This window comes from Anser anser (assembly GCF_964211835.1).
Source record: "Anser anser genome assembly, chromosome: 25".
Lineage (NCBI taxonomy): Eukaryota > Metazoa > Chordata > Aves > Anseriformes > Anatidae > Anser > Anser anser.
In genome coordinates, this window is record NC_139746.1 from 549,548 (window position 1) to 575,644 (window position 26,097).

Sequence of the window (26,097 nt, forward strand, 5' to 3'; positions counted from 1 at the left end):
GGGGGCGGCATGCAGGGGGCAGCCCGGGCACCGCTGGCGCCTCCGGGAGGGGAGCGGGGCCCTCGCCCGCCCCGGGCTTTGCCCGCCCGGCGTCCCGCGGCGGGACCCGGCCCCCTCCAGCCTCCAGCCTCCGGCCGCGCCGAGGCCACCGGCGGCACCTGGCAGACGAAATAAACACAGAGCGAGCGGGGGCTTTCTCACCAAGATTTATTGCGGACAGAGGGGCGCGAGGCCCAGCACCTCTCTGCCGAGGGGCCGGGCCAGCAGGCTTTGAGCTGTGGGGATCTTCTCCCCAGGGCCGGGCTGGGTCTGGCTCCTGCCGGGCACAGGCACTGCTCTCCTTTTCCCCCTGACAGGAGGAGAAGCAGGGGCAGCTGCGGCGAGCTGGGCGAGCCTCCTGGGCCCGCCGTGTCTCTGTCAGGCCCAGGCAGGAATGGGGCTGTTCTGGTGTCAGATGTTTTTTCAGGCCTGGTCTTGTTCTCCCTGTGCTGGCGGGTGTTCTGCACGTTGTTCTGTCCCGGTGAGAGCTGGTAGTGCTGCTTGGCGCTTGTCACAGCCCCAGCCATGCCGGCCCTGCTGCACAGGTCGCTGAGCCCTGCAACAGCCCCTGCCAGGCCCAGCCAGCCTTTCTCTGGGAGCACTTCCCCCTCCCACAGTCCCTTCTGTGTCCGCGCACCTCAGCACCCGGATAAGCTTCCTGCCCATGGAGTTACAGCACCTTGGCATCTCCTGACGCTTCAGACACCGGCCAGCAACCTACAGGCTAGGGGCTGCAGCCAGGCACGAGGTTTGGGTGACAGGGCAGCAGTGCCCAGCTCTGTGGCAGCAGGGGGAGTGCATAGATGACTGCTGTGAGTCTGGCTTCCTGGGGCCCTCACTTCTCTAATGTTGATGACCCCTAGAACAGAGCATGGGTTATTCCCCTTTTCCAGATGTGGTAGAGCTCCAAGCTGCTGGGATTCCTTTCCCCAGCTGTGCTGAACTTCACAGGGCTTGGGGCAGGCTCCACCCCACTCTGCCCTCAAGGTGATGACACAGTTCCAGGCCGTTGAAGTGATTCTTGCAAATCTGTTGCAAAATGCTCTTTTTCAAAAAGGTTCCTGGAAAGATGCAGCCTTTTTGTCCCAGAAGGGAAGAGGAAACAAATCATGCTGCTTATGTTCAGGTGTAATCCAGACCCCCCTGGAGACAATAGGACAGAAAGGCATCTAGAAGCTGCTGCTCAACCTCCTGGCAGTGCCTACCGTGATGGGCACCGCCACTGTGCAAGGAACTTGATTTTGCTGGAGCACAACCCAGATGGCACTGCAACCCCTCTGCTCTTACCCGAGGGGGTTTGGCCAGATGCCATGGTGGCACCAGACAACAGAGTCATCGTCCTGTCGTGCCTCCCATTGCACACGGTGGTGCCAAGGCTGTCGGTGCAGGTGCAGACCCGTGCCCAGAGGCACAGCAGAGCTCTTCTCGCTGCCAGGCTGGAAAAAGTCACAGCACTTGGCTGGGCACAGTGCCCACCTCTGCACTCCCGTGAGGGATCAGGCTGCTGCTGCAGCCCTCTGCCGGTCCTGTGAGAGGTTTGTGCTGCACAACAGGTGGGCACGTGGCTCCTGGCCAGGGACATCTGAGCTGACCCCAGCCACGCACATTTTCACTTGCAATCCCAGTTCCTAACTCCCTGCGAAGACACCAAGCCCACATTCCTTTCCAGCAGCTGTGGCCACTGCAGTGACTCCAGAAGGCTGTAAGCTACAGGAGAAGACTCAGGTGTCACCTCCAGCCCTGCATGACGTGCTGTGGCAGCACTGCCAGCCTAGCCTGACCCTAAAGGGTTGGGGCAGTCTTGATGGGGATAGCCATCCCGTCCCTCGTTGTGCCCTGGGGCAAAATGCCCTCGCCGGGGCAGGTACAGCATCTATGTATGTGCACACACAGAGCAGGGCCCACCCGGAAGCTAGGCACAGCAGTTGTCTCAGCATGGCATCGATCCCAGACTGTGCCCATATCCCATCAGGGCAGCAATGACTGTTCCCATGCTGCACCCACAATGAAGCAACGTCCTGGTCAAAAGGGGCTGGAAAGCCTGGCCACGGTTAACAGCTGAGGTGAGACAGCACCTGGTCAGCCCGAGCTGAACATCAGACAGTTCTGACAGGCCAGAACCAGCAGCGTGAAGTCCTGGCGGGCTGTCTGGCCATCCCTTCTCTCCCCATGGCCTCTCAGAGGCTGGGGAGATTGCTCATCATGCTGGAGTTGCTGGAGAGAGGTGCTCTGGGCCGGGCATTCAGGGCCACAGAGCTGCGGAAGCTCTCCCGGTAGCGCAGGGAGCTCTCCGTGGATGAGCCAGAGTTGATGTCTGTGATGACCAGGCAGTCCCCAGGCTTGCAAAGCCCAACCCTGAGGCAGCAGCAGCACAGCAGGCTTCCCACAGCACGGCGCACCTCCACGCTGCGGAGGGAGTAAATGATGGGGTTAACACCCGAATTGAGCATGGCCAGAGCCAAGGTCCACTCCAGGCTGTGAAGGAGTCTGCAGGTTTGTGTCTCACAGAATACATCAAAGAGCATCAGGGCGAAGAGAGGGCTCCAGCAAATGATGAAGGCACCCAGGATCATCAGCACAGTCTTGAGCAAGCGTAGGGATCGTTTGCGGCTGTGCCGAGAAGTGGTTTGCTTAGAACTGGCCTGGACCAGCTGGAAGATGGAGATGTAGAGGCCAATGATCCCTAGGAGGATGATGCTGAACATGACCACAGAGAAGAGGATGTAGTTCTTGGAGTAGAGAGGCAGGAGGACAGAGCAGGCATTGAAGTCGCACAGGCAGTTCCAGCCCAGCAGCGGAAGCAGCCCAATGATGAAGGCCAGAAGCCAGCAGGAGATAATGAGGCCACGCAAGCGCAGGGTCTTGCTGGCTTCGTTCTCAGCAATCGGCCTTACCATGGCACTGTAGCGCTCAATGGCCGTCACAAGCAAGCTGAACGTGGAAGCAGCCAGCGCGATGAAGAGGATGCCTTCCCGGAGGAACCAGAGCTGAGGTGAAAGCTGGAAGGTCTTCTTGCCTGAGAGGCAGAGATTAGAAAGGTAGGCAACACCTGCAAGCAGGTCGCTCACGGTGATGCTGGCAATGCAGGAGTAGACCCAGCGCCGGGCTCGCAGGCACCGCAGGATGGCTAGCAGCACAAGCAGGTTCTCCAGGATGATGATGCAGCTGATGATGACAAAGGTTGTGCGGATGAGGCCCATGCCCTCATCCCGGGACTGCCGGTTGGTCAGCTTTCCCGTGAAGTTATAGTGCTGCAGGATGATGTTCACATTCCTCATGGCAGCCAGCTGCAAGCAGGAACCTTTCTTGTCGAGGAGGTCCAGTCTGAGCTCGGGATATTGAGCAGAGCCCAGTGGAAGGGGGAAGGAGCGATTCACCAGCCAACTCTGCCCTGGGCCATCCATCTTCCAAGCCTATGTCAGCAGCCCAGGGATGCGCGATGGAGCAAGGGTTGAAGTGGCGTTGGGAGCAGGGCAGACCTTCTGTTTGAGGGCTGGAGGCAGGTGTGAGTCTGCCCCACAGGTCCAGCCCTGAGGCCAGCAGCTCTGCCCAGCGTGGAGATGAGAGTTAGACCCCTGTCTGCCAGCCCTGCGGCACTGAAAGAGCAAGGGGAGAGAAGGGTGAGGTGTTTTGTAAGGCCACGCATGAGCATGGGCTTCCTGTTGTTTAATAAAGTTTCCTGTTGTGAACTAGAGTATTGACATGGTCTCTGGCAGCTGTCACCATTTCTCAGTAAGGAGAAATGAGAGGGTGGGATCCGTTGGTTTGATCAAAGCCAAATGCTAGCAAGAGCACCCAGACAGCCCGAGGCAGTAACCGCTTTGCCTTTTGTGGTGTGAAATTCACTCCTGAGCCTGGCTGAGAGCAACTGCCCCATCATCGAGTGCCCTGCGCACCACCCATGCCCAGACACATCCTTCTCCAAGAGGAAGCTCCATGCTCCTATGCAACCTTCTGGGCTCCTCCGTGGGCCCATCTCCTGCCAGTCCCTCAGGATGCATCCATCCAAGTCCTGTCCTATCAAAGCAGCAAGTCCAGGCACCTGGGTGTTTGAAGCTGGGGCTCAGCTACACCCAGCTCAAAGGAAACCAGCTGGTCAAAGCCTTACGTGTGCCCTGGTGCTGCACACTCCACCTTCAGCTCTCCAAGCATCTGCTAGAGATGGGTCAGGGTCTTCCCACTGCCTAGGTCCATGCAGGGAAACTGAGGCACAAAGCTGCTGCCTGTTGCCTCGCGTTGCAGAAGGGGCATGGTGCCATGGCTGGGACCAGAAGCCAGGGGTCCTGACCTGACTGCAGCGTTAACATCTACCATTAATCATTCCCTATGTCTGCAAAACCTGACTGGAGATGTGTTCTTGCAACACGTTACTCCCAGCCCAGCTGTTGAGTTTGCCTCACGACTCACCTGTCATGGCTGGCCCGAGGCTCTCGCTGCAGGAGGGAGGCTCAGCAGCCAGCAGTGTTCTCCAGCTGCTTGTCCAAGGCCCAGCACAGAGTACGTAGCGGGGAGAGCTCCTTGTGTGAAATAAGTGAGATTTCCACCTACCAAAGTGAAAAAAGGGAAGTTACAACATCAACCACATTTCTCTGGCAGGATGGACCCACCCAACAGATGCAAAGAGACAGAGAAAATAGCATCTTTCAACTCAGGATCACGGCAGAAGCTTTGCCCTGCTGTCTGCTTTCACCTTTGTTCTCACTCCAGTCTGGCACAAAGTCAGGGAGAGGCCCCCAGGTTTAGAGCAGAGAGCTATGATTTCTCCCATTGGCATGGCAAGCAGGGATCCTGGGAGTCAGTCCCTGCTTGAGGAGCAGAGAGGTCCTAGCCTGGATCGTGACATGGGCAAGTGGAAAATGCAAAGGGGGTTCCTGCTACAGGAACTCGTGCGAGCAAGAGTGGTTCTCATTGAGAGCTGAGGGCTCGGTCCTCCATGGTGGCCCTTTCTGCTGGCAGTTTGGGCTTTTCTGTCAGCAGAGTGGAAATAAGCTCATGCTGATAAAGTCAGCAGACCTCAAGCCTGAAGGAGCAGAAATCAGCAGGAAGACTGGGCCGTGAGTACAGTGCAGGCCAGAGGAGAGGAGTTCAAGGGCACACCTTCAGCACCAAGAGCTCACTCCCAAAGGGGCTGGACAGATGCTCCCAGCACAGCACCGGAATCAAAAGGGCCAATGCGACTCTCGTACATCCTTCCGGGTCGTTCTTGCTTCACGTTGGGCCTCCAGCAAACACGTCTGCTCCTGTAGGCAGAGGACAGTTGGCAGGGAGTTCCTAAAAAGATCAGAAGATGAAGAAACTTGCCTTGACAGGGTCCTAAGTAGCTTCTCAAACAGCTGGCAGCACTGAGCAGCCTTAGAAAGGAGATGGCTGGCAGGAGCGAGCTCTTTGCCAGGGAGATCTGCAGAGAGCACAGTGCAGGTGGGAGGCAAATGGTTTTGATGGCAGGAGGCAGACGAGCAGCTGGGAAGGCTCAGTGCACCCTCCAAAGTGGTGCTGGGCACGCTCAACCAGCCAAATATCACAGGCTCTTCCTTGTGCCCCTTCCACGAGCACAGCAGGTGCTACATAAAAAGCAGGGCTGATTACTTCATAACGAGCTGTTCCAGTAAGATAAAACCTCATTCCCTGCTCTGCTCTAGCCTCTGGCTTCTTTGGCTTTCAGTAGAAGAGGGGACCAGGTACCTGTGAAGCTTGCCACGGTTCCGCAGCACATCCACAATAGGGAACTGGCTCTGGGAAGATGCTGGAGCTGCATCCCAGCACCCATGGGCCCCCCTGCCCCATGCGACTGGTCCACAGCAGGGCCTTGCGCAAACCCAGCCCACATGCCTGCCGCAGAGCTGCTGCTGCCAGCCCCCACAGGGATGTCCCCAGCTTTGCTTGAGGGCGACGAGGCTCCTCCTCAGCTGGGCACCACTGGGGGACAAGTTCCTGTTGTTCTGCAGTGGCTCCCCATTGCTATCTGCACAGGCACCAGCTGAGCTTCATCTTGATACGTCTTCACAGTATCACAGTATCACAGATTTCTAGCTTGGAAGAGACCTCAAGATCATCGAGTCCAACCTCCGACCTAACACTAAGTACTCCACTAAACCATATCGCTAAGCTCTACATCTAAACGTCTTTTAAAGACCTCCAGGGATGGTGACTCCACCACCTCCCTGGGCAGCCCGTTCCAATGCTTAATAACCCTTTTGGTAAAGAAGTACTTCCTAACATCCAACCTAAAACTCCCCTGTCGCAACTTTCGCCCATTCCCCCTCGTCCTGTCACCAGGCACGTGGGAGAATAGACCAACCCCCACCTCTCTACAGCCTCCTTTCAGGTAACTGTAGAGAGCGATGAGGTCGCCCCTGAGCCTCCTCTTCTCCAGGCTGAACAAGCCCAGCTCCCTCAGCCGCTCCTCGTAAGACTTGTTCTCCAGACCCCTCACCAGCTTGGTCGCCCTTCTCTGGACTCGCTCGAGCACGTCCATGTCCTTCCTGTAGCGAGGGGGTCTTCTTCACTGCTGTTTCAGTTCAGATGTTCTTTCCTTGAAATGAGGGGGCAGAGGAGGGACATGCTGTCCTGCAACGTTTGTCATCTCTTTCCTGCAGATCGAGACCACAAGTTACTTGAATCTGCCTGATAGCTGCCAAGTGCTGGCCTTGGAAGGACCCAGGGAGGTGCAGGGGCCAGCAGCCACCTCCTGGACCCTCCGCCAGAGCCATGGCCATAGCAGGCGTCCTCAGATGCTGAGATGAAGCAGCTCCATAAAAGAAGCTGCAAAGCCCTCTGCAGCCTGCGGGAAGGCAAGAGTGCCATTGCAGACAGGGGCACCCAGAGACGAGCAGCCTGCAGCATGGCAGTGCACCTGGGTGCTCTTGCCCTGCTCCCAGGAGGGTGCCAGGCTCCAGGAGTGTTCTGGAGATGGGGGGGGGTCTGGCTGCAGCAGCCGCAGCCACACCCCACCTCCCTTTGGTGCTACTCACTGTCCTGTCCCAATGCCCTGAGAAACATCAGTGGGAGCAGCTGTGCAAGGGCTGCCTGCACCAGGCCAGGTTCAGGCAACTCAGCATCATGCTTAGCTGCTGCATCATGCTGCTCCAGCTCAGCATCATGCTTACAGCACATGCACTTAGGGAAGAGTGCAGGAAAGAGGCCAAGAAGAAGGCGAGAAAGCAACCCTTCCCCTGGCCAGCCTCTGCCAGCATCAGGCAATCAGCAGATGATGCGTCTGGATGACTGCAATTAATGGTTGTCAACAGATTTATCATTCGCAAAACCTCTCTCATACCTGTCTAAATTTATCTATATGTTTGACCTTCAAGCTCTACCCAATGGCAGGTACAGCCTGCTGACTCAAATGCAAGCTACTTGTGTAGACAGCATGACAGAGGCAGTTTTATTTACCAAGTAATTTTTAAAAGCTGGGCCTTACACATTACTAATTTTTGCCCAACCAAACTCCATGCAACTGATGGAAAAAAGAACCGTGGAAAGAGAGATGCAAATGCATTTTGAACAGAGAAGCGTTAGGGCAAAGCTGAAGGTGCTGTAGAGGACAGCAGGCTACATCACTGCGCAGGCATCACGGGCTGCAGCTCCTGCACTTGAGTTCTGATCAGCCCTGGGGGAGTGACAGCAAGCTACGAAAGCAAGATAAAACATCAATGATTTCAGTTGAGGTTTTCCTGCAGTGCTGCTGCACAGCCCCGATTATGTCTGTATTACAGACATATATGTATTTACAGACATATATATATGTCTGTCTGTATTTACAGACATTCTGATTAAATGGGTGAAGCTCTGTGGGGAGCTCTGTCCCCCAGCCTCCCTCCCCATGCGCATCCTGTCCCCACTGCATGGCCTGGTGGGGCACCAACCGGGGCATCCAACCACCCCCAGGTGTTTTTCTGCTCCAGGAAGGGTGGAGTTGTGCCGATTTAGATATGACTGATTGCTCCTGACGGTTGGTTGCAGTTGCTTGCTCTGGTCTCTTGCAGCAGGTCATCTTCCCGGTGGCACGTCCCATCCCTAGTGCAGCAGGGTGCTGCCAGCCCCAGCGGAGCTGGGGAGAGAGCCACAGCAGGGCCCCCCAGCCGGGAAGACACCAAGCCCAAGAGACCAGCCCTTAGGCAGGATTGTCTCGGCCACAGTTGTTGTTCACTGAAATTCGGTGGGTGGGTCTCTGTAGGAAAAGAATTCACTGCAGTGAGCCTCTGCATTTGAAGGAAAACAAGAACATGAAAGAGAAAGTTTTGCTATCGTCTTGTCTTGACCACATTAATGACCTTAAAAGGCAAAGTTCGGTTGATTTTTTTTTCTTTAATTGGTTTTTCTTTAAAAGCTTGAATTTCCTCAATGCAAAAACATTAAGCAGAAAGCAAACAGCTGCATAAAATGTTTCTCCCCTCAAAAAGCTTACTTGGGAGTCACCCCAGTGACCCACATCACCAGCTGGCCCGCTCAGCCCTTCTCCCATGGTGTCACACCTTTCTCTCCCCTGTGACAGGTTTGTGATTGTGACCCCTTGGATGATTTACAACGCAAGGCCCTGGGCATTTCCAGCTCTCAGCTCCTGCGGGATGGCAGCTTCAGAGCCACACGTCCCCCAGCACCCCTCCCTCCAGGGTGAGCTCACACAGCTGCCACCTCCCGAGCCCTGCCCCGTCGCAGTGCAGCACGCCACGCAGGAACCGGGCCGGGGAGGTCTCGGGGTAAACAGCGGGGCAATGCCTGCACAGCAGGGTGCTGGCAGGTGCGCAGCCCGGGCTCCGCACAGAGCAAATGGGGCTGGTCTGACACCCGAGATGGTGGTGGTCCCTCTGGTCTGGCTGTCCCCTGACCCTTGGATGCTTTTGTGTTGGAGCACAAGTCAAGAGTTCTTGAAAGCCTGTGAGCATGGAAAAGACATCTGCAGTGACTGGCACTCCTTGCTCTTTATCTCCCATGTTGATAAAGATCTTTTCTTTAGCATCTAATTTTCGCTCATGCCCCTTCCAGTAAAGGGTCCTGTTATGACTACAGAATGCAACATGCAAGCTCTTCTCAGCAGAGCAGGCACATCACACAGAATTAACCCTAACCGATTTATGCCTCACACACAATAGCCCAGGCAAGCTCCAGGGAGCATGGAACAATGCAGCGAAGTGAGACAACCACACAGGAGGGGGAAATGAAGGTAGTTAAGGGCTAGGGAGAGCAATCAGCAAGGACGGCTTTTAACAATGCAGGATTGTATGGCACAGCTCCCTCTGAGATTGCAGCCTGTGAGTCAGGCAGCTCCTCATGCAAGTTACAGGCTCAGCTGCCGTCACAGGACACGCTTGGGCAGCTGAAGGCCCAGGGGCCAGAAGGGAAGTGCCCACAGCCACCAGCCAAGGCCATGAAAGAGCCAGAAGTAGGAAGAACTAAGCATCCTAAGCATCAGGCCCACGCCCCTCACACTGTGATTTGGTCACCTCTTTGAACAAGGGTCACCTGTGGCAGTCCGATGACGGTCTCTGTTGAGGACCACAGGCCAGGAAGGGATGAGTGCAGCATGACTGGTGCTCAGTTTAGCATTTAGCCAAATCGCCCCTTGCTAGGGTCAAGCTGAAGACAGCAATTGCAGCATGGTTTGCAGGTGATTTCAGGCCAGGGAACGGGGGGAGCAGTGAATCCAGAGCAGGGTGGATGAAGCCCCCTGAACAGGTGTGCCAGTGGCCAGACCAGCTGCAGAGGCAGCACCTGCAGTCACTGAACTTGACAACAAAGCGTGAAGCGACCTGACCCCTCCTGGAGCAAGTGGCAGGAGCTACAGGAGATGCAGTAGGAGACAGTCTGATTGACAGAGCTGGAGGACACCACGCTTTGAAGCAGCCAGATGCAATTTGTCCTGCAACCAAACTGGGGAAGAAATGCTAAATCACACCCTGGAGAGCCCCTTGGACACCTCTCCCGGCTGGCACCACTGTGGCTTTGGCACCGTTCTGCGCTCTGCCCTGGCCTTTCTGTCTTGCATATCGTTCACTGATCACAGCCTCTGAACATGCAGGCATGTGAGCAGGCCGGGCAGCAGAGATGCAGATAGGCTGTCAGGGTTACTGCACTGCTCTGATTAGCACAATCAGGCCATCGCACATGGTTTCCTGGCTGCTGGGCACAGCTGGTCCCAGGGTATAAAGCCAGCCCTTGGGCACAGGGACGCTAAGACTTCCACACAGCCTGGCAGCAGCACCCAGTAGTGGGAGATGTGCCAGTCCCAGCTGCTCTTGGCCCTGCTGCTCCTGTTCTGCCCCTGGGCCGATACCAGTGAGCTGGGGTACTGTGAGGGGCTGCACAGGAGGCTGCTGGTCTGAGCTCTGGCCTCAGCAGCTCACTCTGCGGTGGGATGTCTTTCAGGTGCTCTATGGGGTCAGATTGTGGGGGGCCATGAGGCTCAGCCCCACTCCCACCCTTACATGGCATACCTGAAGATAGGGAAATCCGCCTGCGGAGGCTTCCTGGTGGCCCCTGACTGGGTGATGACAGCTGCACACTGCATGGGGTGAGTACCTTGTACAGGAGCTTTGCCCCCCTCTTTCTCCCCTAACCAGAGAGGTCCATCACTAGAGTCATTTCGGAGCAGGTTCCCCTTTCTCCTGCACCTAGCAGCTCTCTCCACCTGCCTGAGAAAGGGCAGGGAAGCAAGTGTGACCCAACCTCTTTTCCTCCTCTCTCCTCTGCTGCCGCGGTCAGGAATGCCACAGTCATCCCGGGGGCTCACAACATCTATGAACCAGAAACAACGCAACAGGTCCGGGGAGTTCTCAGATACCACCAGCACCCTGAGTACGACCCCACCACCGTGTCTAACGACATCATGCTGCTCAAGGCAAGGCAGGCCTGCAGGGTGGAGTGGGGCTGTGGGCATAGCGGGGGCTGAGCAGAGCACGTCGTGCTCTTAGCTCCTCCTGCAAGCCATCGCCTTCTTCTGCTATGGGTGGTGGATTGGGAGGGACCCAGGAGGGAAGCATGGGCAGGGCTCGTGTCGCATGCCATCTTCGCAGCACCTCACCGGTACCTGCAGTGCTGTAAGCCCCGCTGTACCTCCCCTGTCTCTGTGGGTGAAGTGTCCTTCAGCTGCTCACAGCCTTCTCCAAAAGCCTCTCTCTCTCCCAGCTGACAGCAAAGGCCACACTCAACAACTACGTAAAAACCATCCCCCTGCCCAAGACCAGCGGCTACCTCCCCACAGGCACCAAGTGCAGCATAGCTGGTTGGGGCCTGATCGACAAGGACCGGGAAACCAGCAAGCTCTTTGAAACCAAAGTCACCGTCTACAGCCGCAGGAAGTGCGTCCACTTCTATCCACACCGCAACACCGGCATGGTGTGTGCCGGCAGCTTCCACGAGCTGAGGGACTCCGGCCAGGTACAGCTGCAGGGGGGCCAGGGCTCAGCCACAGGCCAGGGGGCTGCTTGCAGTGGGGGCTGCTCCTGGCACAGGCTCGGCAGGATTCCAGGAGAGGTGACTGGAACGCAATTCCTGTGCCCACATGGACAGGCTCCCTGGATGCCCCTGGCATCCTGATCCATGTGCGGTCCTGGGGGCAGAGCCCCAGCTTGCCTACTGCGGGCAGCTCCTGCATCAGGGCAGGCAGGAGTAGGCTGGCCCTGATGGCAGAGCCTGGGCGGGCTGGCTGAGGTGGGACCCGTTCCCACAGCAGCTTTGACAACTGGTCTCGTCTGTCCTCAGGGTGATTCTGGCGGGCCCCTGGTGTGCAATAAGGTGGCGCAAGGCATCGTTTCCTTCGGGCATGACAACCCCCCTGGGGTCTATACCCGCATCTCCAACTACCTGCCCTGGATCAAAAAAACCATGAAGAAGTAACAGCAACATCGGTGCGGCCCTGGGGACACCCTGGTTTCCTTCCTGCCCCTACCAAAGGCTCAGCTCCCTCTCCTTTCCTTGGGAACCCGAGTGCCCTGATGGATGCCCGCAAGGGCCTGTTTCTTTGTTCTGAGGCTGCTGGCTGTCCCACTGCCTGCCCATGCCAGGAAGCCAGTTTGGTGCCACATTAAGTCGCGCTGGCAGAAGGGAGGATTGTCCCAGGTGGCACCAGAAAGAGGCTGTACCACTGAGGATCCCATTTCCTTCAGAGACACCCCTGTCCCTGCTTAAACCTCGCTGCACTTGAAACTCCCACAGTAAACCCAGAGCTGGCTATTTCAGCGTATCTGCCTCCTCCTTCCTTGCACCTCGTCCCGGGGAGGAGGGAGGGCCGGGCCGGGTCAGCAGGTAGAAGCGCAGTCAGCCTGCTGGGACGGAGGCAGCAGGAGCTCTGCGACCACCAGGTTGCTACCAGGCTGGGAGAAAAAGAGCTGCAGCTGCTGCTCCTGGAGCCACGGCAAGACTGCCATAGGGAGCAAAATGGCCAAGCTGCAAGTGGGATGGGTAGGGGCTCACTGCAGGTGGGCAGGTTTTCCTGTGAGGGGCTCCCAGCAGGCCTCTGCCAGGGAGAGCAGCCACGCACAGCTCAGGGCCCTGTGCTAGCTCGCTCAAACAGCGCTTGCGCAGGGGATCTGCTTCCCCTGTGCATTGCGGGGCGGTGATGGCAGAGCTGGGAGGCGAGGGGAAGCGATGTGCACGCACCCCATTCACCAACTTGAGCAATGTCATGAGCCCTCCAGCGGCCAGTCCTCAGTCCTCCTCCTCTAGAGCAGCTGTGTGATGCCCTGAGTAGAGACATGGATGCAGACTGCGAAACGATCATTCTGAAAGTGTTAGTAAAGGACCTGAGTCTGCAAAGGTGCCCAACTCTGTGCTTCTGTCTCCTTGCTTCCCAGACTAGTAATTGCAGGAGGGTCTGACCCTTTCCCTGGAGAAAATCAGGGTGAGTCCTAGCTGGGAGCTGTCAGCATGGAGCTTGTGGGCACATTCCTGCCCCTCTCAGCAAAACAAGCTCAGCCCTCACAACATAGGCTGCGGTAGCAGCAGCACAAAACCAAAAGGGCTCACAGCTCTCAGCCAGGTGACAGTTGGAGCTCAGCTTCTGCTCCCCACAAAGGATGCACCATCCTCAGACAGCCCCTGCATGGGAGTCTGAGCACTCTGCACTACGTTTCCCTGAGCCTCAGGCTTTTCTTTAATTCCAGACACCGTTTCTGATGGTGTCTCTATAGAGATAGGAGAGGGCCAGGCACTTTCCTGGAGGAGATGGCGCCAGGCAGGACAGTGCACCAGTAAACAGATGCACTGCGGCAATACCTGGTGCAGGATGCCAGATGTCTATGCAGGTTCCAGGGGAGATCAGGTTGGTTTGCAGAGGGGAAACCCAGTGGGAAATTTTGAACATACAGAAACTGTGTGCAATGCGAGGAAACAGGATGCTTGCCTTGTGCTCATAGCCTTTCCCAGGTTTCCACTTAGCCACTTCTGTCAGAGGGAGGAGATAGCCTAAATACGCCTGTGGTCCAGCCACAGCTGCGTGCTCTCATGCTCCCTCTGCCCCTGCCTGGGGCAAAAGGAGATGATGCCACCTTTGTCTTCAGCACCCACACCATTCTGGGGAAACAGAATGGTCCACGGTTTGGGCTTCTGCTAACAGCTGCTATCAACCAGTAGATCTGCAAGTGAAAAGGCTGCAACTGCTTATCTTCGGAGTACGAATCTTTGTCACGTCAGGGTTTTCCTTGAAGCTCCATCTGCTGCAGTCTTTGCACGAGAATGGCAGCTTTCAGATTAAAAAAGGGTTTTGCCCTGCAGCACTGGGGGTAGGAGGGAAGGCAAATTTACTGGCAGCCAGCGAGGATGCATCAGTCCCATTTCGTCACAGCCCAAAGAAGGAACTACTGGTGGGGCAAGGGAACAGGCACGCCAGCACGGTGTGGGCGAGAGGTGGGGGTGCCGCAGAGACCAGCCCCCAGTCTGTCCTCCCCCACGGCACCAGGACCAGCAGGTGCAGCCCTGGCTGGGGTGGACTTGGACACGACACCTCCCCGAGGGCCAGCGGGCATGGCACCGGGCTGCCTGCAGCCAGTGAAGGGGCAGCATCCCAAACCCACGTCCCTCCTCCTCACCCATCCTCAACAGACCAGAGGCAAAGGCAGCCCTGGCTCCAGGCAGCATCATCCCGTCTTCTCTCCTACCGGCCAGTACAGGAGCAGCGAACCCCCAGTTCAACGGGAAACAATCGCACCTAGGTTAAGGTACAGTAAGGTAGTTGGAAGGGACCTTCGAAGATCATCTAGTCCAACTGCCTGACCACTTCAGAACTAACCAGCAGTTAAAGCATATTATTAAGGGCATTACCCAAATGCCTCTTGAACTCTGGACAGCCATGGGGCATCAGACTTGCTAGGAAGCCAACTCCAGTGTTTGACCACCCAAACTGGAAAGAACATTTTCTGGAAAGAAACCCTTAAAAAGGGGTCTTTTGCCGTACAAAACAGAGTTCCAAATCAGCAGCTGGTGCAGATCAGAGACCTTGCGGTGCTAGCAGCAGTCATGCTGTTGTGGGCCAGACTTGTGAAGCTGCTGAGACAGCTCCTTGCCCCAGACAGCCATAACCAGGGCAGTGTTACGGGCACAATCACACCAGTTTTGTGAAGAGTATTCCTTGAACCAGGACTACAGCTGCTGAAAAGCAGCAGGAGGGTTCTCAACTGCCTCCTTGGAATTGGTGCATCAAGTAAAAGAAATCTTTTTTTTTTTTGCAAAGCTTATGATAAAATCAAAAGACTATGCGAGAGCACAACAACAAATACAAGCTGCAATGTAAGGACATGCTGGCAGGCAAAGTGACAGGGTGGGTGCACTCCCTCCAGCCTCCAGCTTGGAGGCAATGGGTTAATACTGGCTCTGGGTCCAGACAGGTGTCAGACGCCCCAAATCAGTCCCAAGCTGAAGGTGGGTTGATGCCCAAGGCTGACTGAATTCCCCCCTCAGATTGCTGAGGTATGCAGTTTGCAGAGAGATTAATCAGATGAGTCTGACCTCTGCGGTTTCCTGGAGCCTAGTCTCAGGGTATAAAACCTTCCTGGGAGCAGGAAGAGACCCCAGTTGCAGCCTCACCTCCAAGGCGTCCACCGAAGCCGAGCACGCTGCGATGAAGGACCTGCAGAAGCTCCTGCTCGCCCTCCTGTTGGTGGCATGTCCTCCGGCCAAAGCCAGTGAGTAGAGCGGGCGCAGGGTGGCGCGAGGGCTGGGGAGGGCAGAGTCTTGGCCAGTGCGTCTGGCGGCTCCTCCTGGCCCCTCGTCCTCAGCCCCATACATCGCAGGTCACACCTGGAACCGGATGGTGGGAGCAGGCAGAGCCAAGGCCCCTGCCAGGCCCTACATGGCTTATCTGGAAGGGAAGAGCGGCCACTTCTGCGGGGGCTTCCTGGTGGCCCCCAGCTGGGTGATGACAGCAGCTCAATGTTTCAGGTAAGATTTCTCTGCATCTGTAGAGCACCTGGCACACTGAGGTTGCTGAGCTGCCATGATCCAGTTAATATCTCCTAGATGGAGGTCTGACAGCTCTAGTCACTTCCTTCAGCGACAAAGCCTTCTCTAGCCTGGAGCGAGTCCACGCTGCACGGACAGGACAGGCTGGCACCCAGCAACTTGGCTCTGCCTGCAGTTCCTCCTCAAGCTGCCCAGCCCTGCAGCCTCCCCAGCCCGCATTCAGACGTTTACCTTTCTTTTTCCCCTCTCTGTGGTCCATTCCTAGATGTGAACAGTCAGAAATTGGGCCAGCTTCTCCCCTTGCTGCCGCTGACCTGCTGGCACAGCAGGGGTGGCTGGTGCCAGGCTCTGCCCTTTCTGCCACCGCTGACCTGCCAGGCTGCCGCTCAGTTCAACGATCTCATCGGTTAGCTGCTTTCCCAGCTCTCTTCCATCCCTCCAGCTGGAGGAGCTGGGGCAGTGGCAGGCAGAAGGGCCCAGCTACTCATGCACATGCTCTGGGTATCGGTACTGGCAGCTCTGCCCCCATGCCTCAGGCCTGAAGGGCAGAAAGGAGCATCAGAAGAATCTGGCCTGGCTGAGGACTGCCCCCTACCCCAGATCGTTCCCCACTTTCCAAAGGCAGCCCCTGCTGCCGATGGTCCTTGTGAGCATTGGACGCAATTAGCTCATCTCAAGGTCCGGAGGCAAAGTAACCCAAGGCATGCAGAGCCCCAGTCCGTCAGCCGGTGATTCACTCTGCCTCCAGGCTGGGTAGACTCACCTGCAGAACTCCTTGCTCTCACCAGTCTTCTCCAAAGCCCGATCCATGCCTCCAGGCCATGCCTCGGCATCACCAAGACAAAGTTAATGACATACACTGTGCTCATTCTCACTAGCCACAGACCTCTGACTGTCATCCTTGGAGCCCACAACATTCAGAGAAGAGAGGAAAGCTGGCAAATGTTTGAAGTCCAGAGTTACCACTGCCACCCGGACTTCACCAATCCCATGAAGGGAAATGACATCCTCCTGCTGAAGGTAACCGCCCGCCCGCAGCGCCCGTGTGGTCCTGTCTGCCCGAACTCACTACGTGCAGGGCTGAGCTGTGACACTGGAGCGGGAGGGGACAGCCTTCAGCCCACCACATTTACAGACAAAATACTTATTTCTATATTTTCTGTCCCCTTGTCCAGCTGAAAGGCAATGCTACCAGCAACAGCTACGTTAGGACCATTTCCTTCCAAAAAATAAAGGCCTCTGGAGGGACGGTGTGCAGAATAGCTGGCTGGGGCCACAAGGCCCCCACTGCCACATTCCATGAAGCCAACGTCACCATCCACAAACAAAGGGACTGCCTAACCGTGTACCCTGGACTTGCCAACAACTTGATCTGTGCCAACAGTGGATCTGCTGGGGTGCCTGAAGAGGTCAGTCGGACATGGGGAGTGGATGGCTGCAGGGCAGGATTCAGACAGGTCCCAGGCACAACATGGTTTGGGCTAAAACCTCCACTGAAGAGGTGCTGTCTAAAATCGCTTGTCATTGTCAGCCCCCCCCAGTCAGTCCACAGTTCTTCACCAGCATCCCATTCTTGCAGTCCTGGCACAGGAGCTAAAGAGGTGCCGTGGGTCTTGATTTCCAGGGATCTAACCCTCACAGGGGCACCACGCTTGTGCTTAGCCTTGGCCGGACAGAAAAGGCAAGGGGTCTGCATTGTCCTCCTGCAGCACAGCACCCAGGATTCTGCACAACGGGACAACAGCTTGGCTGAGGAGGGGTTTGCCCTAAATTTCAGAGCTGGGCTGAGTGCATTTTGTAGTGCTGTGCAGCCAAGAGAAGGGTGGAGATGAAGCGATGCTTCAGGCTGTAGTATTTGTCACTGTGCTGGTCCCAGACAGAACTGCCAGGTACTGTTTGGACCCAGAGCTGTCCACACCCACAGAAAGTCCCAAATTCTCCTGGAAAGCTCTGTCCTCGTATCTGCAGCCTCCCTGTTCTTTGCAAATGCACCCCCCTTCCCCCCAATCAACACTGATCTCTCTCATTTTGTAGGGTGATACCGGGGGCCCACTTGTCTGCAACAACAAAGCCTATGGTATCTTCTCCTATCAGTATAAGAACCGGATTGGCTTCTACACACACATTGCTCCCTACCTTCCCTGGGTTGACAGCATCATGAAGTCGGCGTGACTCCACACGCCCCAGCTGCTGCCCTGGAAAGCTCATGCACCAGGGCTCACGCTCACCTGCTGCTGCTTCTCTTCTCCCTGGGAAACTTCTTCCACCGGTCCTCATGGATGTGGCAAGGAGTTCTCTCCAGCAAAGCAGGGGGCTTTGTGCAGAATTTGCACCTTGACTGAGCCTGTTCACTGTGCGAGCTAGGGAGCACCCATGTGCACCGCGCACCTTCTGTGCTCCGGGCTGCCCTCTGGCCAAACCACTTGTGGCTCCAGCGAGAGCAGCAGGGCAGACCCGAGTGAGGTGACCGCAGCTGCTGGGACATCCACCGCCCCGCACGATGTTCCTGTGGGATCCAAAGAGCAACCTCTTCCCTGCCCCTAGCATTCGTGACACCTGGACCTCCCTTGTCCAGGCCCTGGGGTTACAGGGTTGTCCCAGCTCCAGGGGGAACAACACTTTCAGCTCCCGCTTCACTACCGCTGCCGTCCCCTACCTCTGAAACTCGCTGCCTCATTTCTCCCCTCTTGCTGTAGCTCCAGTGTTGTAAAAATACATAAAAACAATAAACTGCATCTGCGTTTGAGAGCCTTCTGTGATTTGAATTTGTATCAGTCTGGCTCCAGTCCTGAACAGCTCAGAAGAAAGTAATGGCCCAAAGTGCTGAATTCCCAGCTGGAAGTTTCTACCTAACCAGTAGCCTCCATTTTCTGTCCCACCTAAACCCACCAAAGAGGCGTCAAGCCTGGTGTTCAGGGCAGGGACAGCCTCTTTGCCCCCTCTCAGCAGTGCAGAGGGCTCAGTCAAAACCGAAAAAGTTGATGAGCGATCTTCCAGCAGGAGATCATCTCCTCCACGTGATGCAGCGTGAGCAGGCAGGGAAGGGGAGAGGGCACAGAGCACCAGGAGTGCCTGGGCTGCAGGACTGCTCACACCATGTCCCTGCTGGTGCCCTGGGGGAGGATGAGCCTTCCCCATGCCAGGGCAGCCCTGTGACGAGCCTCGCCAGTGGCCACCTCTTGGGTGGAGGACAGCACGAGCACCAGAGTCAGATGGAGTTCAGCTACCCGAAATTCAGGATGCAGCGTTTCAGAGAAGAGAAGGCGCAGAGGCTTCCTGGAAACCACGGCGCCTGCCCAGCCTACCCGGAAGCAGAGGACCCTGCGGGGGTGCTGCCTTGTTTCCCACCTCATTTTTCACCCTCCCAGGGCAGGGAGCATGACAGAGGAAGCAGGGAGCAGGATGGTGTTTTGGGAGAAGGAGAACCCCCCACACTTGGCATGCTCAGAGGGCTGACTGTTTTGCAGGAGCTGCACCTTCACATCACACTCTGCACTGAGCTGTATTCCTTGCAGCTCTCTTCTGGAGTCAGGTCGTCAGGCCCTCCTAAAGGAGAAGCCTGGTCCAGCAGAGAGGCAAGTGCATTGCCAGACAGACAGCATGAAGGACACAGCGCCAGACTTGATTTTCTGTGATTGTCACTAGTGTTGGAGTTGTCCGACAAGCTTTATGCCTTTGATTGCCTCCTTTCACATGCATATTTACAGTACATCCCAAGGCAGGCACATGCTCATGCCCCTTGATGTCAGTACAAATGCAGCATCCTGTAGGGTTATAGCATCAGCATTTCAGTCTTCCTTGCACATTTCAACTATAAAAAATGTTAAAACATCACCAAAATCAAAATTCCACGTTTTCTGGGCATGGGTACCACAGGGGTGCAGAAGAGATCTAAACCTAGTGCTGTTCCATGTGGGTACCACCAGCCCATCCCAGGAGAAGGTAACACCAAGCTTGGGCACAAGCCAGCTGCATGGATTTATGTAGGAGCAAAGGCTGTGGTCCCAGTTAAAGCCAGATATTGTGGACAGCGAGAGCATTGACCCTTGCTGTCAGCAAGAGGACAATGCAGCACTTGCATAGCACTGAGCACAGCTGGGCCTTAAAAACAGGCTGTAAGACACTGCTGCAATACCTAGTTTTATCTCAGATCTCTGCCTGTCCATAAAAGGATAAAGTCAATCTGTAGCTATAAAGGAAACGGAACTGGGAGTCCTGCTCCTGTCCCCATGCTTTAACCATATTGTCACCCTTCTCTTCCTACAAGCCCCTGTAATTTGTGATAACATCCAACCACTGTACTGAGGCACAAACTCCACAGAAGCAGCCCACGTTTCAGTGTTTCAGGAAAGAAATCACACCCAGAGATTCAAGAGATTTGTATGACTGGTTGTACTGGAAACAAGAGTGAAAGATACAGGTATTAAATCATCAGCAACCCATAAAATCACGGGGGTTTCTCTGCTGCATATTACAGTATTGGCCAAAGGCCCTGGTGACGATAATCCTGCCACGCTCAGTGCTGTGAGTGCATGCAGCAGAACCAGTCCTCCCTCTGAAGATACTGAAGAAACACGACAAAAGGCAAGAGAGGCTTCGGTTGCTGGTGGCAGCTCTGGTTGCTGTGGCTGGGCCCAGGCAGGTGCCCACCAGAGAAGTCCTGGCAAGCTCCCTGCCGCATGCAGGCGTCCCTCAAGGTAATTCTAGACATTTGGATCGTTTTAGTGAAGTTGGCAGCAAAGAGAAGAACCACCAAAGCCTGGCGCTCAGCAGTTTCACAGAATCACAGAACTGTAGGCGTTGGAAGGGACCTCAAGAGATCATCGGGTCCAACCCCCTGCCAAAGCAGGCTCCCTGGAGCAGGTTGCCCAGGTAGGCATCCAGATGGGCCTTGAATATCTCCAGAGAAGGAGACCCCACAGCCTCCCTGGGCAGCCTGTCCCAGTGCTCCCTCACCCTCACCATGAAGAGGGTGTTTCGCATGTTGGTGCGGAACTTCCTGGGCTCCATTTTTTGGCCATTGCCCCTTGTCCTGTCCCCACAAACCACTGAAAAGAGGTTGGCCAAATCCCAATGTCTCCAATGTTTCTTCCAATACTTTGTGGTTTTGGACAAAACTTAAAGACCCCCCCCCTTCTGAAACTGAGCTTAAAAATATTACATCTGAAGGATATTAATCTGGACATTTGGCAAGTGACCTAGCAAGAGGAGGAAAAGAAATAACTTTCTGTCCGGTGCTTGGGATTTCATTGACAAAAATAAAATAGAAGAGACGAGCAAAAGCCCAGTCTTCCAGGTCCCACTATGTTTTCAAGTTTACTTCACAACAGCTAATCCGGAAAAACCATTTTGGTACATCCCCAGCCATAACGTGCCTCTTGTGACAGAAACAGCAATTCTGTCCAAGTCGCAAAGCCAGGAGCTGTGTCCCGTGCCCTGGACATCCCCCTAACCCCCAGGGAACACGAAGGCCCCCAGCAGCTGGTGGCAGGGACCGAGCGGGCAACCCTGACCCACAGCCGCTGGCACCCTCTGGCCCGGCCTCGTCGCCCCGGCAGCTCCGCGCTCACGTGGTGGAGCAGAGGGGTGGGCGAGTTGGAGAGCTCCCCGGTGCAAGCGGGCGCAGAGCCCCCCAGCCTCTCGCAAACCTCAAAAGGCAGAAATAAAACTGCAAATACTTTTTAAGAGAAGACTTGAGATCGCAGAAGAGCAGGCTCTTCCTACCAGTAAAAACTGTCAGCAAAACTCTTCAATTCTCTACAGAATTGCAGGAAAAAAAAAAAAAAAAAAAGATCTGTGAGGCAGCTTTTTGAGGAGGCCCTTGCCCAGACGCAGCAATGCAGCATGGTGCAGCGAGAACTGAGGGGGGGCTGAGGGCCCCCCGCCAGCACCTGCCTCTCGCTCTCCTTGGAGCTGAGGTCGCTGCCGCTGCTGGGGGCGGTGAGGAAGGACGTGATGGAAGTGACGGATGTGGCACATTTTACACAGACGAAGGGCAGTCAGTCCAAGACCTACAGCTCCGAGGTTCGAGTACGGAAACACCAGCTCCATTCACTTGCCTCTCCCCCACCATGTGGCTTTCCAGACATACTGGTTTTGACTGGGATTCCAAGTGAGACAGTGGTCAAAGTTCAAAGTATGTCCAAGCAGGGCGGGGGGGAGAGGCGGAGCTCTGTAATAATCTTCTATTCATACCGATTTCCTGTGCTGCTAGGAGGGCTGGTTCCTCTCCTTTCTTTGCTGCAGACAGCACGCAGCCGCGTCAGGCTCAGAGCTGGGAGGCACAGGAACCCGATGAGCGTTGTGCTGCACTGACACCACAGGCCACAACGGGAGAAAATCTGAGCCTACACACATCCGCAGAGCAAACACTTCACTTACACTCCTCGGTGGTGCGGCTTTGTTCTGGCCTTAACTCTTGGTGTGCACTTGAGGGCTTTCAGCTGGGACAGGAGAGCCCTGGCTCTCCAGGCACAGAAGGAACTTGAGTTAATGAGGTAAATGCAATGTGAACTTGCCTGGCTGGGGCACAGAGTGGGGTTCTCAGCCAAGTGGTGCGGATGGTCTAGTAACAGAAAAAGCAACCAGACAGCTGAAGAAATTAAGGCAAACTGGGGGGGAAAGGGGCCAAACCTGCCTCTCTATTTTTAGAGGTACTGAGGTAGTTTTGTATCAAGCAGATTTCAAACATGGCAAAATTACCATTCTTCTAACTGCACAGAGAGGAGGGAGGAAAAAACAGGACTGGTTAAAGCACAGGAATCCAGCATACTTCTTAAGATTAGGACAAATGACATTCTAAAATCAAAGACTAGGGGTCGAAGTTTAGAAAACCACCAATGAGTGCATCTGTCTTTGTGAATCCCAACTTCAAAAAAGTTTTGATCAAGCCTAATTTTACCAACTACCCCTTATTCTTAAACCATCTCAAGTCTGTATATACTTTAATTAGCAGTCTACAACGAAAGTTTCCTGACTGCAGAAATACAATTGCCTGAGTTTTTAAAATGTAACAGCCAGCTTGAAGCTCTCGTGTTAACACACGACCCCTGATACGTTTTATTTTTCAAGATGTACCTCCGGGGAGCGCTCATTTTTCCTTATGCTCACCTGTGCATAAAGGCGGCTGGTTAGGCCCCGCGCAACACCCGCAGAAACACTGAGCACAAAGAATTTACCATTCCTGGTACTTTCCAAAGCTTGTAATTCAACAGCTTGTCGGAGCCCCCCCGCCGTTTTGTGACTGAGGGTCCCCAGCCACCGAGGTGCCGCGCTCCTGGCCGCGGGTGCTGGCTGCAGGCAGGGAACACGCCGGGGCTTTTCCACGCACACGCTGCCCTCTTCAGGTTCGCAGCTGCTCCGTGCTCTCCGAGGTTCTCTGAGAAACTCCCGGACTGACCCGGCCTTACATCTATCTAAAAACCCTTTTCAACAAAGCAGAAGACTGCAGCTTGGAAGCAAGGGAAGCATCTGCCCAGTGTGAGTAGAATAAAATGTCATTTGAGCTTTATAAAGCAGCACTGGTGCCAGGGTTCTGGGCCCGGATGGGAAAGGCATCCATTTCCCCTGGGTTTCTTTACAGCATTTAACCTGATCTGAATCAAGTGCTGCAAAGCATAAGCTGAGCTAGGATTTTTCTAAACAGAAATGCCAATGATGTCCTCACCCGACAGCTTCAGTGAGGCTCCTTGAAGAGCAGAGGCAATCAGCCGTTCACAGCATTCGAGACCGAAAGGCTGAGCCCCTGGGAAGCAGGAGGAGAGACCAGCATTTCAAATGCTTCACGGAAATGCCTTTCTGTCGTGGCCAGGAGCTACATGTCCACACCTGAGATGAAGGCAGGAGCAATTCTCGAAGCAGTGCAGGAGTGGGGAGCGGCTGCAGCTGATAGCACCCAGCTGGGCACACGGAACAGCCCCAGGCTGCAGCCGCAGCCCCTGCTGAGCCACATCCTCCCTCTGCCACCTGGGGAGCGCGGTCACCCAGCAGCTTGCACGCAGCCCAGACGCCAGTCTTGTCAGCTGGGCTGCTTTGGGAGCTGTGAACAGTGCTCTGAAGCCTTGAGTTCTCAACCTAGGATGGTACAGAGGTCAGAAAAGTTGCTCGTAGGGGCTTGAATTCCTCGTCAGACTGTGCCACGAAAGATAAAACAGCAAAACCAAGCAAGTAGACCTGACTGGTATGTCTGAGTCCACAGGCAAGAGTTCATTTTTGAAATTGCTTATGGTGTTATTTTTTGCTGGGAAGCTACTGAGATATCATGCAGAGGAAACTACACTTGCAATTCATTTTCAGTTACCTTTACAAACCAAACAGAAGGAAGAAGCTTCTGTCCAAGGTGATTTTTACAAACTTCCTTTTCCATCTTTTTTTCACCACCAGTTCTTACTACTTTGGTTGCAGGGACATAGTCATTATAACTCTTTTAATTAAACAAACAAACTTTTCTCCACCTGTATTCCAAAGCACTACCGTCCAAAACCAGTTACTGCGGTATTTATTCAAATGCCCTCGCTCCACAGCAGCCTGGTTTCTGTTATGGAGCGACCCTTGGCCTTCCTGTACTTCCCTCGAGCTCTCTGCAGCTCACCACAGTGGCTGCAAGGCCTGCGAGAAGCAAGCAATGAGACTGGAGGCAGGACCCAGCAGCCTTCAGAAGACAAGAGCATTCACTAGAGGCTAGGAGTGCTGGACCGGGGTGGGCTGGACAGGGCAGAGGAAGCTGAAGCACAGGCAGGAGGCTTCATTGCTGCTTTACAAAGCTCAGATGACATCTCATTCTTCTCACACTGGACAGATGCTTTCCTAGCTTTCCCAGGGGAGCAGATGTAATACTCAGAGAAATGAGCTTTCTCTTGCTGTGGGGATGACGGCTGTCCAAGAACAAGGCAAACCCTGCTTTCTCCTTCTCTGCCCTCTTATTCTGCATATTTTGGATATGAAAAAGACAGAAAGCGATTTAACGCCTGAAGCCCACCTGTGTTCAGCATCCCAAGGAGCCACTGTGGTGTGGGCAGTGACATCTAACGGCCAGGCCTGGAGCGGTTGGAAGCACCAGCAGAACTCTGCTCCCAGGACCGCCAGAGCTTTCCAGAACACCCGCCTGGCTGCCAGCCCCATCCCGACAGCTCACTTCTCCCCGGTGCCCTGCGAACAGCTGCAGGACAAGGCCACGTCCTCGCCGTACCGGGCTGCTTCCTGCCCCGCTCCTGCCCGGGCTCCCCAGGGCCCCATGGCGCAGGCCGGGTGCTCCCGGCCCCGGGACACGGCCGCTGCGGCCAGTCAGCCCCAGGGGCTGCAGAGCAGGCGAGGGGCTCACAGCCACGCAGGAGGAGTTGACCCAGGCTGCATTTGAGGGGCCCTTGGGAAAGGCAGCAACTGTGAGCAAGCCGCAGGGATCGTGCTGCCGGCGCCGCTCCAGCTGCCTCTTTCCCTCGGCCATGCCAGGCCCGGCAGGGACCTCCCCACTGCAGCGGTGCTGAGCAGGCTCCAGCGCTTCAGCGCCACGGCAAGCACGGTGCACCCGCACGCGTGGCGTGGCCGGAGGCTGCTGAGGCCACGGCATGAGGCCTCTCACCATCAGCTGGGGATGTTGGGCATTCGTTTCAAGTCCTTCAGCCCCTTCAAGGAAGAAGTCAATCGTTACTATGCTTGATTTACACAGAGCACATTATATAGCCCCTTTGCAAAGAATGGTGCTATGTACGACCCCCCTGAGGAAAGAAAAAACACTTTCAGCTGCTATTTCATGCTGTCCAGGTGGTAAGAACATGGAGCTACCAAGAAAAGCATTGTACACTCACCCTTAATTAGAAAACAGAAAATGAAACCACTCACAAATGCCGGCCAGTATCACAGCCAGAGAGACTGGTGTGGTCTTCCTCAGTCAAGATGAAGCACAGCACCTCAGGCTACCCAGCATCTGCAGCTTCACCCGTGCATTAAGTTACAGAGAAGGGAGAAGAACGTCCTTGCTTGCAGCTTCCTGAAAACCCAGGTAACCTTACGCAGAGGAAGTTATATATTTCCACCCACTCCCAGATTATTTAATCTGAAATTTCTGTGGAATGCTGCCAGGGAAGGAGAAGCGATTTCCAGCAATGCCATCCCAGGAAATCAGTTTGTGAAAGCTTTCACAGTCATCCATCTCTGGACTCCTAAAGGGAGAAAACTAAGCAGTATTTCATGTTTCAGACTATGTTTCTAGCAACGAAAACTGGAAGCAGGTATGATCCCACCAAAGTTTCTCCTATAGGCAATACATATCCTTTAAGAACTGTGCTTGAAAGGCGCTGACACTACAATAAAAGGCACCAGCGAACACTGACAACTCCACAATTGCACTGCAAAAATCCTATATAAGTCAAGATGCCACCACGGCATCTCTGTATTTTAAAACCCGTCCGCCATTCTCCAAAACTGAGAACTATTATTTGTACAGTATGTTGTATATTACATATTATACCACATATTATACTTCATATTTGCCAAAGCAGATTTTGCTTCTGTGCCTCGGAGTCCTGATTTTCTGAGCGGGGAGCACACTGCCAGCTAGGAGGTCAGCGTGCTTCACGCTGAGATGCCCTGCAGGGTACCGAAGTTGTCCAGCCACACAGAAAGAGGGGAAGAAGAGGAAGAGAAGAAATACATGCACGATCACCACGG

General features: G+C 55.1%; 3 protein-coding genes across 8 annotated transcripts; 2 read left to right on the forward strand and 1 right to left on the reverse strand.

Moving 5' to 3' along the window:
* Nucleotides 1-193: 193 nt before the first annotated feature.
* On the reverse strand, nucleotides 194-25,953 carry S1PR4 (sphingosine-1-phosphate receptor 4). Of its 5 annotated transcripts, XM_083810930.1 has the most exons (4): nucleotides 6,473-10,061; nucleotides 5,137-5,310; nucleotides 4,447-4,583; nucleotides 194-3,635 (listed from the first exon to the last, which is right to left on the reverse strand). In XM_083810930.1, exon 4 carries the CDS (start codon nucleotides 3,441-3,443, stop codon nucleotides 2,217-2,219), a length of 1,227 nt encoding a protein of 408 aa, XP_083667056.1. In that variant the 5' UTR covers nucleotides 3,444-3,635; nucleotides 4,447-4,583; nucleotides 5,137-5,310; nucleotides 6,473-10,061; the 3' UTR covers nucleotides 194-2,216. The 5 variants fall into 5 exon arrangements, with proteins under 5 accessions (XP_083667056.1, XP_083667055.1, XP_083667054.1 ...); XM_083810929.1 differs by lacking the exons at nucleotides 5,137-5,310; nucleotides 6,473-10,061 and adding an exon at nucleotides 23,099-25,953; XM_083810928.1 differs by lacking the exons at nucleotides 5,137-5,310; nucleotides 6,473-10,061 and adding an exon at nucleotides 22,543-25,953.
* LOC310886410 (cathepsin G-like) lies at nucleotides 10,192-12,220 on the forward strand. Of its 2 annotated transcripts, none has more exons than XM_083810937.1 (5): nucleotides 10,192-10,314; nucleotides 10,405-10,549; nucleotides 10,741-10,876; nucleotides 11,164-11,415; nucleotides 11,740-12,220. In XM_083810937.1, exons 1-5 carry the CDS (start codon nucleotides 10,254-10,256, stop codon nucleotides 11,872-11,874), a joined length of 729 nt encoding a protein of 242 aa, XP_083667063.1. In that variant the 5' UTR covers nucleotides 10,192-10,253; the 3' UTR covers nucleotides 11,875-12,220. The 2 variants fall into 2 exon arrangements, with proteins under 2 accessions (XP_083667063.1, XP_083667064.1); XM_083810938.1 differs by having other exon boundaries at nucleotides 10,228-10,324.
* On the forward strand, nucleotides 12,349-18,180 carry LOC310886409 (granzyme G-like). Its single transcript, XM_083810936.1, has 5 exons — nucleotides 12,349-15,155; nucleotides 15,264-15,411; nucleotides 16,311-16,452; nucleotides 16,608-16,841; nucleotides 17,467-18,180. The coding sequence occupies exons 1-5, from the start codon at nucleotides 14,969-14,971 to the stop codon at nucleotides 17,602-17,604; spliced, it is 849 nt and encodes a 282-aa protein (XP_083667062.1). The 5' UTR covers nucleotides 12,349-14,968; the 3' UTR covers nucleotides 17,605-18,180.
* Nucleotides 25,954-26,097: the final 144 nt, after the last annotated feature.

Bases quoted from the DNA above. Each gene is read 5' to 3' on its own strand.
- LOC310886409 (XM_083810936.1), top strand. From the start codon at position 14,969: ATGAGTCTGACCTCTGCGGTTTCCTGGAGCCTAGTCTCAGGGTATAAA. The intron at 15,412-16,310 runs GTAAGATTTCTC...CATTCTCACTAG, and splicing joins ACAGCAGCTCAATGTTTCAG to CCACAGACCTCTGACTGTCA. The intron at 16,842-17,466 runs GTCAGTCGGACA...CTCATTTTGTAG, and splicing joins CTGCTGGGGTGCCTGAAGAG to GGTGATACCGGGGGCCCACT.
- LOC310886410 (XM_083810937.1), top strand. From the start codon at position 10,254: ATGTGCCAGTCCCAGCTGCTCTTGGCCCTGCTGCTCCTGTTCTGCCCC. The intron at 10,550-10,740 runs GTGAGTACCTTG...TGCCGCGGTCAG, and splicing joins ACAGCTGCACACTGCATGGG to GAATGCCACAGTCATCCCGG. The intron at 11,416-11,739 runs GTACAGCTGCAG...GTCTGTCCTCAG, and splicing joins AGCTGAGGGACTCCGGCCAG to GGTGATTCTGGCGGGCCCCT.
- S1PR4 (XM_083810929.1), bottom strand. From the start codon at position 3,443: ATGGATGGCCCAGGGCAGAGTTGGCTGGTGAATCGCTCCTTCCCCCTT.